Below are 17427 nucleotides of genomic sequence, written 5' to 3'. Positions count from 1 at the left end.
TCTCTGATAGTTTTATCTCTGTCTGCTTTTTAACATTTTGTCGGGGAATCGTGTGAAGTCACAATTTTTACATCATTTAATGTGCATGAATATCCTTACCTGCAAGGGGTCATCTATACATTCGCAATTCTTTAATGGGTTAATTTCATACAGGTCCCTACAAACATAGTAAATGACAAATATATTCCTACGAAGTTCAACTTTCATATGTTGTTCCTGCAAAAGTTTTGATGTTTTCAAATATGTCTCTGCCGTTAGAATTCGTTAGAAAAATTTAGTTAACCATAGGTTAAGTATTAACCCTGGTTAATTTTTGACATTTTTACCCCTATATATTATACTATTATGACTTTCGGAGGGATATATTTGTGATGGTAAAATTGAAAATATAAACAGTTTTCTAACTGTTCTCTAACGATAACAAACCAGAGGGACATATTTGAAAACATCAGAACTTTTGAAGGGACAATATATGAAAGTTAAACTTTATAGAGATATATTTGCCATTTACTATATTTGCAGGGACATGTATGAAATTAACCCTAATTTAATTATATGTCTTTTATTTTCTCTTAATTTATGAGAGAGTTTTGTATCATTCAAGTTGCTCTTCAGTGTATTACTATAGAAAGCAACTGCTGAAAACCATGTTGGTGAACTTTGCTTTCTTATTCTCAGAAAGCGAGAAAAAGGAAAATAAATTTTCAAACAAATTGTCGAAGGACACGGGCATAAGATTGACCAAACTACGAATTGGTCTTAGCTGCAGCATCATAACCTTTTCTCTTCTCAGTATATATGTTTGTATGTTATTCAAGTATTGTGAACTATACGATACGGTGTATTTACAATTCAGAAGCATTTTAGTTCAAAGTCTCTTACTGATGAAGCTCGCATACCTATCATTTTGAGTTCCCATGTAAACATGCATATGAAACCACATATTATTTTGCTATTTTACATTATTTTCTTATCAACACTACATGTCTTATATGTATGGAAGTTACGGTTGTTCGTGTTGGTACATCAAATACATTTTGAGCTAGAATTGTGCTAATAAGATTGGAAAAAATGTTTGGAATATCACTTTCACGCCCTACAAGGTATATAATTTCTATTTGGGATAATATTTTTTCATGATTTTCTATTTCCTAACATTGTATGAACAATATATTACAAAATGTGGTTAACCGTAAACGGCACAAAATAGAGGGGAATTTACAGTTTTGTGATATTGAGGGTGTAAGATGCAGAATACATATGTGGGGGCTTTCTACATTTTAGCTTTTCTATATATGTTTATGTAACATCACTTTTCAGACAGTGAAATGTGAAGGTTATCAGGTACAGCAAATAGCATATGAATCATCAGCATTTTTAAGTCAAAACTTCATCAAGTTCTTTCAATATTTGAATTTTTTTTTTTTTTTTCCCGTGGCTGTGGACAATGCTTGTGATTGAATTTTTATCTGAATGTTACTTCCTCATGCTAAACCATCTGACATATGCTAGTAGTGTTTGCTGCATAATCACTACCCCTGCTTCTTTTTACATGATTGAAGAGTGACATTGTACTCTAATTTTCCTTAGAGGTTTCTTTTCGCGTGATATCTTTTCGATCTTTTCATTTGTAGCATTTTATGGTTATTTGGTAGATGAAGCCAAAACTCGAGTAAAATTCTCAGTGTTTATGTTCTGTTACATTATACATACAAAATAGTTATAGGAAAAAAAAAATGGATCAGGGAGAAACTAGTATTTTAGATTATAGTCCAGTGAGCTGTATTTTAGATAATTAGCTTTGTTGAACTTCATGGTTGGGAGTTTCTTTTTCCAAGTTGTATGTTCTTTGAACTTCATCTGAGAGTGTTCTTTCTACATTAATTTTATCAGAACAATATTCCATGAATTGACCATGCTGATGCCACCTCTGTGATTAGTTGGCGTGAAATGCTTATGCGAATTGACATATTGGTGGTTTGAACTCTTAAGATTATAATAAATGATTCACCATCTTTAAGAGGCAGCTAAGCATTCACTGGTTTACGAATTTTTTGTAGAGCGAAACCCCTTTCTCTTATGCTGGAATTAGTGCGAAAATCGTTGGTGATTTAGTCACCATACATATTTTGATTCAATTATCATCAATCATATCACCTATAAATTTTTACCAAGGCCAAAATCTTTTTTTTTTTTTAGACATAAAAAAAAAAAAAAATTGCTCTCATCTCATAATGTCTTTATTTCAAGGAAGGAGATGACCTTTTGGCAACTGCTTTTTTGTGAAGCAAAAATATTGCATGTTGTTACTATGTTTTTACTGTTTGAGAATTCCTACGCANTCAAAACTTCATCAAGTTCTTTCAATATTTGAATTTTTTTTTTTTTTTTCCTGTGGCTGTGGACAATGCTTGTGATTGAATTTTTATCTGAATGTTACTTCCTCATGCTAAACCATCTGACATACGCTAGTAGTGTTTGCTGCATAATCACTACCCCTGCTTCTTTTTACATGATTGAAGAGTGACATTGTACCCTAATTTTCCTTAGAGGTTTCTTTTCGCGTGATATCTTTTCGATCTTTTCATTTGTAGCATTTTGGTAGATGAAGCCAAAACTAGAGTAAAATTCACTGTTTATGTTCTGTTACATTATATACAAAATAGTTATAGGAGAAAAGCATGGATTAGGGAGGAGAAACTAGTATTTTAGATTATTGTCCAGTGAGCTGTATTTTAGATGAATTAGCTTTGTTGAACTTCGTGGTTGGGAGTTTCTTTTTCCAAGTTGTATGTTCTTTGAACTTCATCTGAGAGTGTTCTTTCTACATTAATTTTATCAGAACAATATTCCGTAAATTGACCATGCTGATGCCACCTCTGTGATTAGTTGGCGTGAAATGCTTATGCGAATTGACATATTGGTGGTTTGAACTCGTCAGATTGTAATAAATGATTCACCATTTTCAAAAAGCGGCTGATCATTCACTGATTTACGAAAGGAATGTAGAGCGAAACCCCTTTCTCTTACATTGGAATTAGTGCGAAAATTGTTGGTGATTTAGTCACCATACATATTTGATTCAATTATCATCAATCATATCACCTATAAATTTTTACCACATAGAAAAAAAAAAAATGCTCTCATCTCATAATGTCTTTATTTCAAGGAAGGAGATGACCTTTTGGCAACTGCTTTTTTGTGAAGCAAAAATATTGCATGTTGTTACTATGTTTTTACTGTTTGAGAATTCCTACGCATTCTTTTGGTAGGTTTTTACTCCGTGGCACAAGGAAAAAGCGACCTAGGAACAGTGCTATGATCATCTACGTTTCTTAGATACATCATGGATGAAATGGTCGATTTGAATTCAGAAAAAATCTAAAATACTGTTACTTATAAAAATACAAAATTTTACAATTTCAAAGTAATATACATTGTTAAGAAATCATAAATTTGTTTAAAAATCGTACTGACTTTGAACAAATACAGTAAAGTGGGAGACCGAACTTGACGACCCTGGCGTACGAGCGCCGTCCTCGGAGATCTGGCATTTGGTGGGATGAAGTCGGAGTTGGAAGTCGCTACGACACACCATGCCTCAGTACAGATTGCGAAACGAGGCTGCGAGCTTCAGTAAGCCCGAAGCTCTTCATGGTCGGGAGCTCTTCGAATCGAACCACACAACCTTCACGACCTTAAATTGCATGAGGTTTTGATCTTGAATCGTAAAAAGTTTTCACTGTAACACTCACGCCACGTTGATAGAATAAAAACCTAACACATGAGGATACTTCCCGATCTCTTTGGAAGGATCAAGGATATGTTACAATTTCAGCAGAAAACATAACAACAATAATTACAGTTAAAAAGGTTTCAGTGCAATATGGTCAAGGTTTTAATGCATTATTTTGTCTGATTTCGTGCTGCAGTTTTTGACCTCGACATCACATTTCTTATTCTCACTACGAGAAAAGAGTACTAAAACTTTTCTATATACCAAACGAAAGTAACTGTAGCTGAAAGTAGAAGCAAAAGTGGAGCAGCCGCATAAATGCAGAAAAACTCACCAAGCTCCATTTTCTACAAATCAACCCAAACTAATATCAGCTAAACTCAACATGAAAGTCTTTACACCCATTTTTGGTTTTACAATACTCAACACAGTTCAAACTATCAACTGCTGAAATACAAAATTAATTTCAGCAGTATGTCCTTCTTGCAGTACTAATTATTCCATAACATTTTTTCATTACATGAAATAAGATTCATAAATATTAATATCGTTCGGGCAGCGGTTCCAACATTCCATCATATAAAAGATTTTAACTGACAAAATTATACGGCAAACCTACTTTTCACTTCATCTTTGCTTCTGTGAAGAGAACATGCCGATTCACTCGGGGATCATACTTGCGGAATTCAAGCTTCTCTGTAATTCGGCGCGGATTTTTCCGCTTGACATAGAAGAACCCAGTCCCTGCAGCTGAAACCAGCCTGATGAATATCGATCCACCCTTAGCTTTCCCCATCTATTGTAATGCAAGCATCTAGCAAAATGAATAAAAGAAATAGCTCAGTGGGGAAACATTCAGCAGTTGCCCTTGTTAAAAGTCGAGAAGCTATTTATTTTCCTTCTTTTTTAAAAAAAAAATTCTTTGACAAGAAGAAACTTTGGCCTTGTTGGATGTTGGAATAAGTTATCTTTGAATAACTTATTCAGCATGAAGTTTTCTTTTGTGTGATTGGAGGCAAAAAGTTTGATTTTTTGCTTCTTGAAAGGCCTTGTCCTCTATGATTTGATAGGATAACATATTTCACCTACAAAATAATTTATCTTATTTCGAAAAATTGATTAGAAAACGGAATCTGTTATTTCAATCTACACGTTTGATCATATTTCTTATCTATCATATACTACAACTTCTTGAGTAAATCAAAGATATATCCGGAATAAAATATCCATGCATTCAAACAGGGCCTAAGTAAAATAAGACTACTACTAAGTGCCAAATTTAAATGTTTAATAAACATTTTATTAAACATTTGATCTCGAGTCACAGAATCCAATCATTAACAAATGCTTCCTTAAGACTTGCTAGAAGATATTTGACATAGGCGAAATAACCGCCCGATGAAAATGCCAAACAAAAAGCAACCGACCGTCCCTAGAGCAAGTGGCAAAGGGCTTGCTAGTTGGTACCCGAGACCCAAGTTCGAATCCTAGTTGATTCACACTTCCAGCTAAGTTTATTTCTAAATGAAATAAGTGAAGCGGGTAGCGTGTTACCTATCTCTCAAAAAAANCTACAAACTTTCAAAATCAGATAAATGGCAACTCAAAGCGGTTTTAAATAGACTTCCCAACTTCAAATTCTTTTATTGACACACTAACTTTCATTTCTATTGATTTGTAGAATTTGGGATTTCCATGAAATGATTATGTTATAATCATGAATCCAAACCCATCTTGCATATCTAATATTTTCCTTACTGGATTAGGATTATTCTATTTATGAGATTAGCGATAATTATTATATTTAAAATAACTTATTCGATTAGGAAGATCTTTAATCGTTGATTTCCTAATCATATTAGGACTACCGTATAATTATAGGCCTAGAAAAATGAGGCATCTCTGTTCGTTGTAATATGGTCTTGAGCATTAATAATGTGCTAGCAGTTTGCCAATGGTAAAGTAGGCATAGGAGTAATCGGAATATAATCATAGGAATCATCGTGATCCCTCGAAGAATCGCGACACGTGTTAGGGTATAAACAAACCCTAACATATTAGTTATTAGTTATTGGTCATTAATCATTAAGAAAATCCACACTTCCTTCAGCTAAAAGTAGATAGAGACGTGAAACTCGACTAAAATAACTTAAACAAATGTAAATTGATGAGGTGTGAATAAAAGAAAAGGGTCTAGAGGCCTATTTCAAAATGGCCTATGGTTGAGGCCTGATTGGTCTCCATATTGTTTTACCTTATTTTTGAAAAAATAGCCACTGCATAATGAATAGTGTCCAAAAGGCATGCAGTTATATCCAACAAGAGGAAGGAATCCCAATAAGAGCAGGAAATGGGGTAGCCAGCTACAAAAAACATGAATCAAAAGTCGACTACAGCAGGAAGGGCAAAATAAAAGATCCAAAAAAGAATCAAAACCCAAATAAGAAATTGGATATGCAATGAAGGGCCGTAGATTAAACTGGAACAGAATTAAATTCTCAAACTACTTGAAATTTAGTGGTGTTCAACCATTGTAACATCACTGGGGCAAAAAACACCCAAATATATAAAACTAAAACCAACAACTACAAGAAAAAATTAATCCGGAAGAAATCCTGATAGACAACTAAAAGTTAAACTAATTAAAAGAAATAAAAAAGAAAGATAAGAATCTTTCTTAAGCTGCATCAAAATATGCTTGGTCCAAATTTCTTATGAGTAAAGCACAATAGTACTTGGTGAAGTCTTCTATAGTTGATTTGTAAAATTTGTTTGGTTGACCATCAAATTCATTCAGTGGTCCCTCCAAATTAGGGACTGCTTTGAAACTTGGCAAATTTGTTTCGAAGCAACATTTCATATTCAATTATAAAGCTAAACTACCAGGAGACTCACCTTTAAAATAATAGGCCAAAAGTACACATGCATTGCTTTCTCGATCTCACGTTCTTTGTGAGAACTACAAGCTTTCTCTTGCTACCAAAATAGACGATTTACGCTATCATTTACGTGAATTAAAGGGGTGTTTGATTCCTCAGAAGAGTGTGGAAAACTATTTTCTGAGATAAAAAATTTCCATGGAAAACACTCTTTCCATAGTTTTTGTTTTCCGGATTAAAAATCCAAAGAATAGAAAGGAGACTCTTTCATGAAATTTAGAAAAAAGTTTTCTAGGAAAACTACTTTTCCTGGGAACCAAACAAACGGAAAATACTTTTTAGGTAACCAAACACTCCCTCAATCAAAGCTATTATGTTCAAGTTTAGCATTAAGCCCATGACATTTTATTCCCAAATCATTTCTTTCCTCAGAAACAAAAAAATCCTCCAGTAAGTATTTGTTTATAGAGATCTGCACATCTATAAATTTAAAATTTCAATGCTAAATAGATTGTGCATACGCAACGACTCGGGTGCTTCATTTACAAAGTTTAAAACCACCAAATTCTATTTGTTTGAGGGATGTTAGTTGCTTGTCCTGCCTTTGTAACAGCAAAACCTATTAAAATAGTAAATATATTTATAAGGTACTAATGTAGAAAAATAATCAAGTTTGCAACTTAAATGACAAGCAATGCAAATATTAGGCCTCGTTTGGCATCGTTGTTGTTACTTTTTGTTTCTTTAAATAGAATTCTATCCGGATTAGTGTAGGAGGGGATAGTGAATTTATCACAATTCTCGTATTCAAAAATTTGAAATTTTTGGTAAAACCATACAGAACTAATCTAAAACTACAGATCATTTTGAGTTGAATACCCAACCTTTCAAAATTTGATTTTGTTGTTTGATTTTGAGTCAAACAAGGGTACTTTGACTTCAAAATTTGAATGCGTCATTTATCTATACAAGTTCAGTTAGTATACTTCATGCAATTCTCTCAACGATACGTCCAGTAAAATAAGCAATTACTTTAAATTTTGAATTCAAAATACTGTTGACAGACTCAAATCAAACAAATTGAAAGGTTGGATAGTAAAATCAAAATTTTGCAAGGTTGAGTAGTCGATTCAAAATGATCCACAGTTCATGGCCGCGACGCATTGCGAGCCAGCCAATGCTGACAAGAAGAGGAAACTTTTTCCCCCGATATATCAAATAATGTAGAATTAGTGGTTAAAAAACACAATCAAAACGGCAATGATGCCGAACAAGGCCATTGTTTGGAATAGCCATAGATCACAACCCTTGAGATCTATAATCTTTTGCATAATCTTATCAACAACAATAAATTAACCCTAAAATCCCTCAAAACAGAAAAGGAAAAAAGAAGCACTATGAGAAAAGGATTCAGGAACCGCAATCATAAGATAAATTAGATGAAGAGAGGATAATATAGATTCAACGTATCATTTTTATTACTAGGGGGAGAGAGAGAGAGAGAGAGAAGGGTTTACCTCACTTGGGATGAAGTTCTAATGGCGACGAGATGGAACGGGGTGGCAGAAGTTTAGGGATGAAGAGGAGGGGTGAATTTTACCATTTGTTATCACTTTAGCACCTCATGTTTTATATTGTTCTATAAAGAGTCCCTCGTAGCCATAGTTAGTTAATTCCGATTCGGCAAAAATTCGGTACGGATATAATTCGGATAAAATTCGCCTTCTAATTTTTAAATTCGTTAAAAACAACGGCTAAAAAACGGATTCGCCAATTATTCGGATACGTGATTTATACGGATATTATACGTTCACCAATTAAAAATTCGGGATCAAAAAGTCGGCTATTAAATTAAGTTTTTTTCTCTCAAGATTTATGCTATTAGCATAAATACTCATATTTTTTAAGAATATAAGAATAAAGAGCTACAAAATTAAACTAATTAAGTAAAAAAAATAGTAAATTATATTATGCCTCAAAATAAATAAATAATTAAGCAAATAAGAGATCAAGATAGTCCATATTTAAATGTAAAATATAAAAGGTTCACATACAAGCATAGTTAGAAACTAAATACAAGATGAAACTGACACTTTGCATAGTGCATACTAGCATATCTAAATTCTAAAGTCTAAACAGTAAACAAATAAAAGATACATAAAGTTCACAATTCCACATATGAGCATACATAAAAGCTTGAATAAACATAGAGCATACAAGCACAGAAAGTTTTAGTAATTATAATCAGCGAACTCCTTTTGCAAGTGTCGACAAGATCATGAAATTGATTAGGTATAATACAAGAGTTCCTGGTCCCTAAGTTAATTAAGATTATTTAGCTCTATGTTTGGGTCTTCTTTGTGCATAACAGAGAATGGACACATTCAATTTAAGCACTCGAGCCGCCATTTGTGTATAAAAACTTATCCATCAGATGGACTAAAAGCTTCCAACTTTTGCTTTGAAGAATGAAAACTCAAATCGTACCTGGTTTGTAAAGAACCACCCGNCGGTTACTGATCTATCGTTGGATAGCGGAAGCGGGAGAGGAAGCGGAAGCGGAAGCGGAAGAGGAAGAGGCGACGAGGAGGGTTTCGATTTCTGAAGAGTGAAGAACCCGATCTTCGATCTTCGATTTCTGAAGAGGAGGGCTTCCGATGGCGTTCGGCGAGCGGCCGGACGGGAAGAGGGGCAGGGAAAGGGATGGGGACTGGGGTCGGTGGCAGCGCCGCAGGGCTGCGAAGTTAGGGCAAACCCTCTTTTTTTTTCCTTTTTTTTTTTTTTTTTTTTTTTTTTGTTGGGGTACCCGCGAGTCTGCGTTGCAGCGACCGCGAGCGCCGTTCTTTTGAGGCGAACTATTCACAAACAATATATAATTCGTAAACAATTACTTTTATCTAAATATACGTATTTTTTCTGAATTTTTGAAAAATTATGAAACTGGCTGTTTAATTCAATTTTTCAAAAACTTACGAATAATTCACAAATAATTCGTGAATTAACTAACTATAGGCCAAAAATAAACATGCATTGCTTTCTCGATTTCACGTTCTTTGTGAGAACTACAAACTTTCTCTTACTACCAAAATAGACGATTTACGCTATCATTTACGTGAATTAAAGGAGTGTTTGATTTCTCAGAAGAGTGTAGAAAACTATTTTTTGAGATAAAAAATTTCCATGGAAAACACTCTTTCCATAGTTTTTGTTTTCCGGATTAAAAATCCAAAGAATAGAAAGGACACTCTTTCATGAAATTTAGAAAAAAGTTTTCTAGAAAAACTACTTTTCCTGGGAACCAAAAAAACGGAAAATACTTTTTAGGTAACCAAACACTCCCTCAATCAAAGCTACTATGTTCAAGTTTAGCATTAAGCCCATGACATTTTATTCCCAAATCATTTCTTTCCTCAGAAACAAAAAATATCCTCCAGTAAGTATTTGTTTATAGAGATCTGCACATCTATAAATTTAAAATTTCAATGCTAAATAGATTGTGCATGCGCAACGACTCGGGTGCTTCATTTACAAAGTTTAAAAGCACCAAATTCTATTTGTTTGAGGGATGTTAGTTGCTTGTCCTGCCTTTGTAACAGCAAAACCTATTAAAATAGTAAATATATTTATAAGGTACTAATGTAGAAAAATAATCAAGTTTGCAACTTAAATGACAAGCAATACAAATATTAGGCCTCGTTTGGCATCGTTGTTGTTACTTTTGGTTTCTTTAAATAGAATTCTACCTCTGGATTAGTGTAGGAGGGGATAGTGGATTTATCACAATTCTCGCATCCAAAAATTTGAAATTTTAGGTAAAACCATACAGAACTAATCTAAAACAACGGACCATTTTGAGTTGAATACCCAACCTTTCAAAATTTTGATTTTATTGTTTGATTTTGAGTAAGCCAACAATACTTTGACTTCAAAATTTGAATATGTCATTTATCTATACAAGTTCAGTTAGAATACTTCATGCAATTCTCTCAACGATACATCCAGTAAAATAAGTAATTAGTTTAAATTTTGAAGTCAAAATACTGTTGGCAGACTCAAATCAAACAAACTTAGAGGTTGGATAGTGAAATCAACATTTTGCAAGATTGAGTAGCCGATTCAAAATGATCCATAGTTCATGGCTGCGGCGCATTGCGAGCCAGCCAGTACTGACAAGAAGAGGAAACTTTTTCCCCCGATATATCAAATTATGTAGAATTAGTGGTTAAAAAACACAATCAAAACGGCAACGATGCCGAACGAGGCCATTGTTTCCAATAGCCATAGATCACAACCCTTGAGATCTATAATCTTCTGCATAGTCTTATCAACCACCATAAATCAACCCTAAAATCCCTCCAAAAAGAAAAGGAAAAAGGAAGCACCACGACAAAAGGATTCAGGAACCGTGATCATAAGAGAAATAAGATGAAGCGAGGATAATATAGATTCAACGTATCATTTTTATTATTAGGGAGAGAGAGAGAGAGAGAGAGAGAGAGAGAGAGAGAGAGAGAGAAGGGTTTACCTCACTTGGCGACGAGATGGAACGGGGCGGCGGAAGCTTAGGGATGAAGAGGAGGGTGAATTGCACCGCTTGTTTTCACTTTAGTGCCTCACTTTTTATATTGTTATAACAAAGTCCCTAACAAAATAACGAAAAGTACACCGTTGTCCCTAAGCTTTACCACATTTAGCACTTTGGTTCCAGATATTATTATTATTATTTTTTTTTGTCTCTTAGCTCCATAAGCTTTATATTTTGCTTCAACTATATGTCCCAGCTATCCGACTTCTTATTTATTTTGATAAAATAGTTATATAGATCACAATTATATAGTGACAGTATCTTGATTAATTTTAACACTGACTTTCTTAAGTTTTTAGAATAAAACGCGCTCGGCTTGACGCAAAGGATATTAAATGCTTCAAAAGAGACCGGGTATCATGTGCGTTATTGAAATAATAGAGGTGTAAAGGATAATATTACTGGTATGAAATTAGGCTTAACGTGATGGGCGTGCACGAGGAAGAAGAGATTAGAGAATGAAATGGAAAAAAAAAAAAGAAAAAAAGAAAAAAAGTAAAAGGTTAAGGAACAATTGTGCAAATAATTCAAAAGGTTAAGGATCCTATTACCAAAAAAAAAAAGAAAAAAAAAAAGGCTAATGGTACAGCCCATTTTGGGGTGTACATCTAGCACGTTTCACATGAACGGTTGAGATTAATTCAACTTAAATGCTCTTTTTATTTTCACTCTTTTGTTTCACAACACAAGAGGGAAAGAATTAGAGGGAAAAAAAAAAAAAGGCTAAATTACAGAAAACCCCCCTGTAATAACCCGCTTTTTCACTTTCCCCCCCTGACATTTAAAACATACACTTTGCCCTCTTATAAAATGAAAAATGTGCACTTCACCCCTACCGTTAGGGTTCCGTTAGGGGTTCTGTTAAAAAATATTTTTTTATACCAAAAATACCCCTCTCCCTCCTCTCTGATGCTTCGCTCCCTCCGGCTCGCTGCCTCGCCGTCCTCCACTGCTTCGCCCTCGCCCACATCCCTTTCGTCCTCCTCCGCCGCCTCGCCTTCGCCCTCGTTGTCCCGGCCTACCTCTCCATCAACACCCATCTTAGTATCCTCCATACTGTCGCCGAAATCGATGGGCGGCGACGGTGTAGGAGGAGAAGGGGAGCAGGTGGAGAAGAAATTGAAGAGGAATCGTGGCCGATTGAGGTGGAAATAGCGGCGGATTGAAGGGGCGGTTGAGGAAGCTCAGGAAAAAGACAACAATGGCGAGGGGCAAAATGATCATTTTACACACCGTAACCCCCTGTGAACATTTTTTATTTTACAAGAGGGCAAAGTGTAGATTTTTAAATGTCAGGAGGGGAAAGTGAAAAAGCGGGTTATTATAGGGGGGTTTTCTGTAATTTAGCCAAAAAAAAAAGAAAAAAGAAAAAAGAAAGATGAAAATAATAAGTACCTTTTTAATATAAAAAAATTTAAACTAATTATAGCCATCGGATCAGTAAGATGTAAAATATACACCCCAGATTAGAATATTCCTGTAGCGTTGCTCATGTTTCAATTATCCCTGCATAAAACTTTGCTTCAGTGTGAACCTTACACTTCACCAATTTTTTTTTAGAATAATTTTACAAATCATTTTAATTACACAATTAAACAACAACCAGCTAAGTTAATACTTATACAATATATCTAAACTTAAATAAAAGATTTTTTTTCATAATTAAAGTTATGAAAATTGCCTGTTCATAAAGCAACTTGTTTAATTTGCGTGACTATAATGTTATTGAATGTAATAATAATAATCACTGTCAGCCAATTTGTTCTTGTTGAATTTCTGCATCCAACTGCAGTAGTCATACGCTACCGAACAGTTTCCGTTGAAGGTCAATACGCGCTGCATATTCAATAAAAGTCAGAATTAACAACCATTGTCAATGCTGATTCATTCTAAATTTCTAATACAGAATAAAGAAGGATACTTGAAGAAATACTACCTCGCTTCGGCAAGGCCAAGTTACTCATCCTTCTTCAATCTCCGAGGACAAATGCGATAGTCCCACATGTTAAGTCCACCATTACTGCTTGGATAAAAACTATCTGGCATGTCAGGCCTCCTAAAGAATCAACATTAGCAGTGTGGGCATTAATGAAGCAGTAAATCGTCTCCCATGATACGTCTTAATTGCCTTTCAGCAATATAGCAACATAGATCATTTAATTCATGGTTGGCATCAATGTATTGATGGAAGAACATTTCGTTCACTCAAAATTTGATACATTACAAATCAATGAAACTTAACCGCTATTGTAGTCGTGCTATACCCGGCGAAGTTATGCAAAATAAGTTTAGCAGAAGGAGAAGAGTGGACGGATGTTTGAAATATCCAAGGTTATGACCTTCTTAAAAATAGACATTTCCCAAACATGGAGTCAAATATCCAAATTGATAGGTAAATTCGCAGAATTGCCATATTTCTTCCTGAACAACACGTAGAACCAAATATGAAACAACACACTAGTGGAATAAGTGTGACTAAGATATGGATATTATGGTTGATAAGTAGTTATATAAAATTTAGGATTGGGAAGGAAGGCATTCATCTATGTAAAGAGAGATGCGAGAGTAAAATAAAAGGAAGAGATATGCTTGTCCCTCTGGCAGATGATATGATAAGAGACAGTGAGAGGTATGACAGAGTTAGAAGTGATTAGGAAAGATTCACCCAAGACTGTTTTAGGAGAAGATATAGCTGAAAATAAGATTAAGTTGTGAATGAGAATTCATATGAGAGATCTCATATAGTTTCTTTTTTAGACTTCACATGGCCAACAAAACTTAGGATGGAGTGAAGGCTGGCTTTAAATGAGCTGAATTGACCAGATTTTGGTTAATCAAAAGATAATAAAAATTAGAACATCACTCTAAAATGTATCTTTCACCTTCGTCCTCGACAGTAACTATTTGACATCAAGCATGAAGTGCATTTTCTGTCATCTTCAACATATTTTCCCATTGGGAACGTGTGTCAAAGTAGAAAGTTCATTTTCACTTTTCTTCCGGACATTGAATAATGATATGTTAGAAAGCAAAAATTGATATATGCAATCCCTCGAGAAAGTATGCAGTGTGTGGTGTTATGAAAAATATACAGTATAAACTTACCATGAGTTAAGTGAAGCTGCTGCAGATGTGCTGTATAAGTTGTTTGAAGAAGCACGAAAAGCTTGTCACCGAATCTTGACTCTCAGTTTGCTGCTATAGCAAACAAAGAAACTTCAAATTGGAGCTTCTACTCTTCTCCCGAGAATCTCATTTCAGCTTCCTTTATTCACCAAATTCGAGGCTGCTATTTGTAGGAGTGGAGAAGCAGCTAGAAGCTACGCCAAGAAGGAATTAATTATCATGGAATTTATTGTTAACTCTTTACGTCTGCTCTGTGCTGCGATTGATGCCCAGTGACAAGTTAGCCAACATATCAGGCTGAATTCCCTGTTTTATCATTCTATTATACATGTCAAAAGCCTTATCCCAGTCACCCATTTTGCGATACCCAGCTATGAGAGAAGTATAAGTAACTACAGTAGGTGATAGTCCCATCTTTATCATCTCATGAAAGAGTGATTCTGCTTTGTCCATAAGTAGAAACTTGCTATATCCATCAATAAGACAAGAGTAGGCAACAACATCAGGCGAAAAACCACATTGCACCATCTTGTTAAACAACTTCATGGCTTTCTCAACATCTCCACACCTACAATAACCCCCAATCACCGAGGTATAAACAACTCTATCAGGCGTGAAACCTTTTTCGATCATTTCCTCAAATAAACTCAAAGCTTCTGGGAATCTACCATTCCTGCAAAGGCCATTAATGAGGCTCGTGTATGTGAAAATGCTGGGCTCAACTGCTTTTCTTGACATTCCAGAAAATAATCTGCAAGCCCCCGTAAGGTCTGACATTTTCAAAGAAGCATCAATAAGAATTGTATAGACAACTACATCTGCCACAATCCCTCTCTTTGTCATAGCACCAAAAACTTCCCATACCTTATGCGGCATTTCCTTGCATAGTGCAATCATGAGAACCTTATATATAAATATATTGGGAATGACGCCCCAGCCAAGCATCTCATTCAAGAACTGGAATGCGTCTGCAAGACGCCCTTTTTTGCAGAACCCATCAACAATCACAGCACACGTGACAACACTAGGTGCCACTCCACTACAAAGCATGAGCTCAAATTGTTGAAGAGCTTCATTCAAGCATCCAATTTTGCAATAGCCATAAATAGTGCTTGTATAACAAAGAGCATCGGGTTTTAAATCTCTTTGAATCATCTCATCCCAGAGTTTACAAGCACCCTCTAGGTCGCCAAGATGACAATACCCATCAATGAGAATGCCGTAAGAAACCAAGTCATGCTCATAACCTCGATATTTAAGCTCATAGAACAAATTCACCGCTGTATCCATCTCTCCTCTCATGCACAACCCGTGCAAGAGCGAGCTATAACAAACTATCGTCGGCATTATTCCGCTATTTGCCATTTCAATAAGCAAGTCGTACCCTTTTAAAACATCTCCTTTCTTGCAAAACCCGTCAATAAGAATACTATATGTATGCACATCTGGCGTCAATCCGCAAGCCTTCATTTCGTCAAGAACCGTCAGCGCCCTAGGCAGCAACGAAGCTTCACGGCAAAAACCAAGAATCACAGCATTAAAACAGTAGTTATTATATTGCAGGCCTTTACCAAGCAAATCCTTGAGAAACTCCCGTGCAGATTCAATCATTCCAGCTCCACAAAGGACGCGGATGTATGTACCATAGGTTACTTCATTTGGCTTGACACCACGTTGCTCCATTTCCTTCAAAATTCCACTAGCTTCATCAATATTGAACATGCCGTCTTTGGCATATAGGTTCATCAAAATAGTGTAGGTGTGGACATTAGGCAACGGCCCGAAATTCTTCATATTTTGAAATAACGTTTTAGCACGCTCTACCTCGCAGTGTTTAACCAAGGACTTGAGCAAGAAATTGCACACCGGAACACCGATATGAACTCCAAATATCTTCGCTTTCAAGTAGGACTCTACCGCAGCGTCAAGCATTGACGACTCTGCAAGAACTTGGATCACTAATCCGTATGCTTGTAACAAGCTCAGCTCACCACTCGATAGCTCGGGTAATATAGTGGGCAGCTCAAGCAAGCTGAAGCCAACATTCTTATCGTAATCAACTAGGCATTTAATCAAACACCTCACCTGCGAATACCTTCCGGCCGAGGCAAATACCCCAATGAGCATTCCAAAGGACTCCAATGAGTGAGAGAACCCATACACATCTACGACCTCCGAGAACCGCAGCGTTCGCACGATGCCCCAATTCAGAGTGCGAACGACCGAAGCCACAAGCGGGAAGAGACTCGGGGCACGATTAGCGCGAAAGGCGGCGACTTTTGAATGACGGCCATACAAAGATTCGATTTTGACCGCGGAATTCGAATCGAACAGGTGGTGTGCATCCAAAAACTGCAGGGAGAGAGCAGAGGAAGAGTAGAAGCGCTTTTTGGTTACTACAGAAGCAGCTCGGCAGAGTGGCCGGGGTACAACCCTGATCATAGATCGTCACTAAACTCATGAATTGACACCGCAAAAGCTCATCAGAGTAGTACGTTTCTTTCTACAATAAACCCGACTAAAAAAGAGCAGCTTTTTTTATATGGATTCAGGCCATTTTTGGCAGTAAAAGAAGCTTCTTTTGGAATGGGGGTGGTGTTGGGATCGAAACAAAGAGAATTTACGAAGTAATTAGAAGTTACGAAGTAATTAGAAGGTTTTGATTGAGGGAATTGGAGCATAGGAGATAAGAAATCATGTGAAAAAAAAAGGGAAAAAAAGAAAAAAAAACAAGTAGATGGTTTTGAGTGGAAGGAAAACGTAGGGTTTGTGGGCGAAGAGGCGAAGCGGGAGGTTTTGGGGTGTTTTTCGTTCTGGTAATTTTTTTTTCTAAAAAAAAAAAACTCGGCCTCGTTTATTTCATCTTGTGGTTTATTTATTTTTGACAAGATTACATTTTTGGTTCCCAAATTATAAGATGTGTAATATTTGATAGTATTGTTTAAAAAAAATGATTCGCCGTTTTTAAGTTTTATTGAAGACAACAAACCCTCCTTCATGCACACAAGTTATTTTCAATAATAACATTTCGAAATCGACGGTTCATGCACTTAAAATAATATACAATATTTAAACTTTTAGAAAACGAATTTTAAAATTTT

The 17427-nt window shown here is 35.6% G+C and overlaps 2 protein-coding genes across 4 annotated transcripts; both read right to left on the bottom strand.

The window, feature by feature from the left end:
• On the bottom strand, nucleotides 4080–11173 carry LOC109707272 (50S ribosomal protein L33-like). Its single transcript, XM_020228424.1, has 2 exons — nucleotides 11141–11173; nucleotides 4080–4550 (listed from the first exon to the last, which is right to left on the bottom strand). Exon 2 carries the CDS (start codon nucleotides 4530–4532, stop codon nucleotides 4359–4361), a length of 174 nt encoding a protein of 57 aa, XP_020084013.1. The 5' UTR covers nucleotides 4533–4550; nucleotides 11141–11173; the 3' UTR covers nucleotides 4080–4358.
• LOC109707049 (pentatricopeptide repeat-containing protein At5g41170, mitochondrial-like) lies at nucleotides 12688–17043 on the bottom strand. Of its 3 annotated transcripts, XM_020228114.1 has the most exons (4): nucleotides 16151–17043; nucleotides 14306–16012; nucleotides 13137–13256; nucleotides 12688–13036 (listed from the first exon to the last, which is right to left on the bottom strand). In XM_020228114.1, exons 1-2 carry the CDS (start codon nucleotides 16766–16768, stop codon nucleotides 14567–14569), a joined length of 2064 nt encoding a protein of 687 aa, XP_020083703.1. In that variant the 5' UTR covers nucleotides 16769–17043; the 3' UTR covers nucleotides 12688–13036; nucleotides 13137–13256; nucleotides 14306–14566. The 3 variants fall into 3 exon arrangements, with proteins under 3 accessions (XP_020083703.1, XP_020083701.1, XP_020083702.1); XM_020228112.1 differs by having other exon boundaries at nucleotides 14306–17043; XM_020228113.1 differs by having other exon boundaries at nucleotides 13137–13220; nucleotides 14306–17043.

This window comes from Ananas comosus, linkage group 3, assembly GCF_001540865.1.
Source record: "Ananas comosus cultivar F153 linkage group 3, ASM154086v1, whole genome shotgun sequence".
Lineage (NCBI taxonomy): Eukaryota > Viridiplantae > Streptophyta > Magnoliopsida > Poales > Bromeliaceae > Ananas > Ananas comosus.
The sequence above is the reverse complement of the archived record's forward strand: the minus strand, read 5'-3'. Positions and strand labels throughout refer to the sequence as shown.

Coding starts and splice junctions, on each gene's coding strand:
- LOC109707272 (XM_020228424.1), bottom strand. CDS start 4,532: ATGGGGAAAGCTAAGGGTGGATCGATATTCATCAGGCTGGTTTCAGCT.
- LOC109707049 (XM_020228112.1), bottom strand. CDS start 16,768: ATGATCAGGGTTGTACCCCGGCCACTCTGCCGAGCTGCTTCTGTAGTA.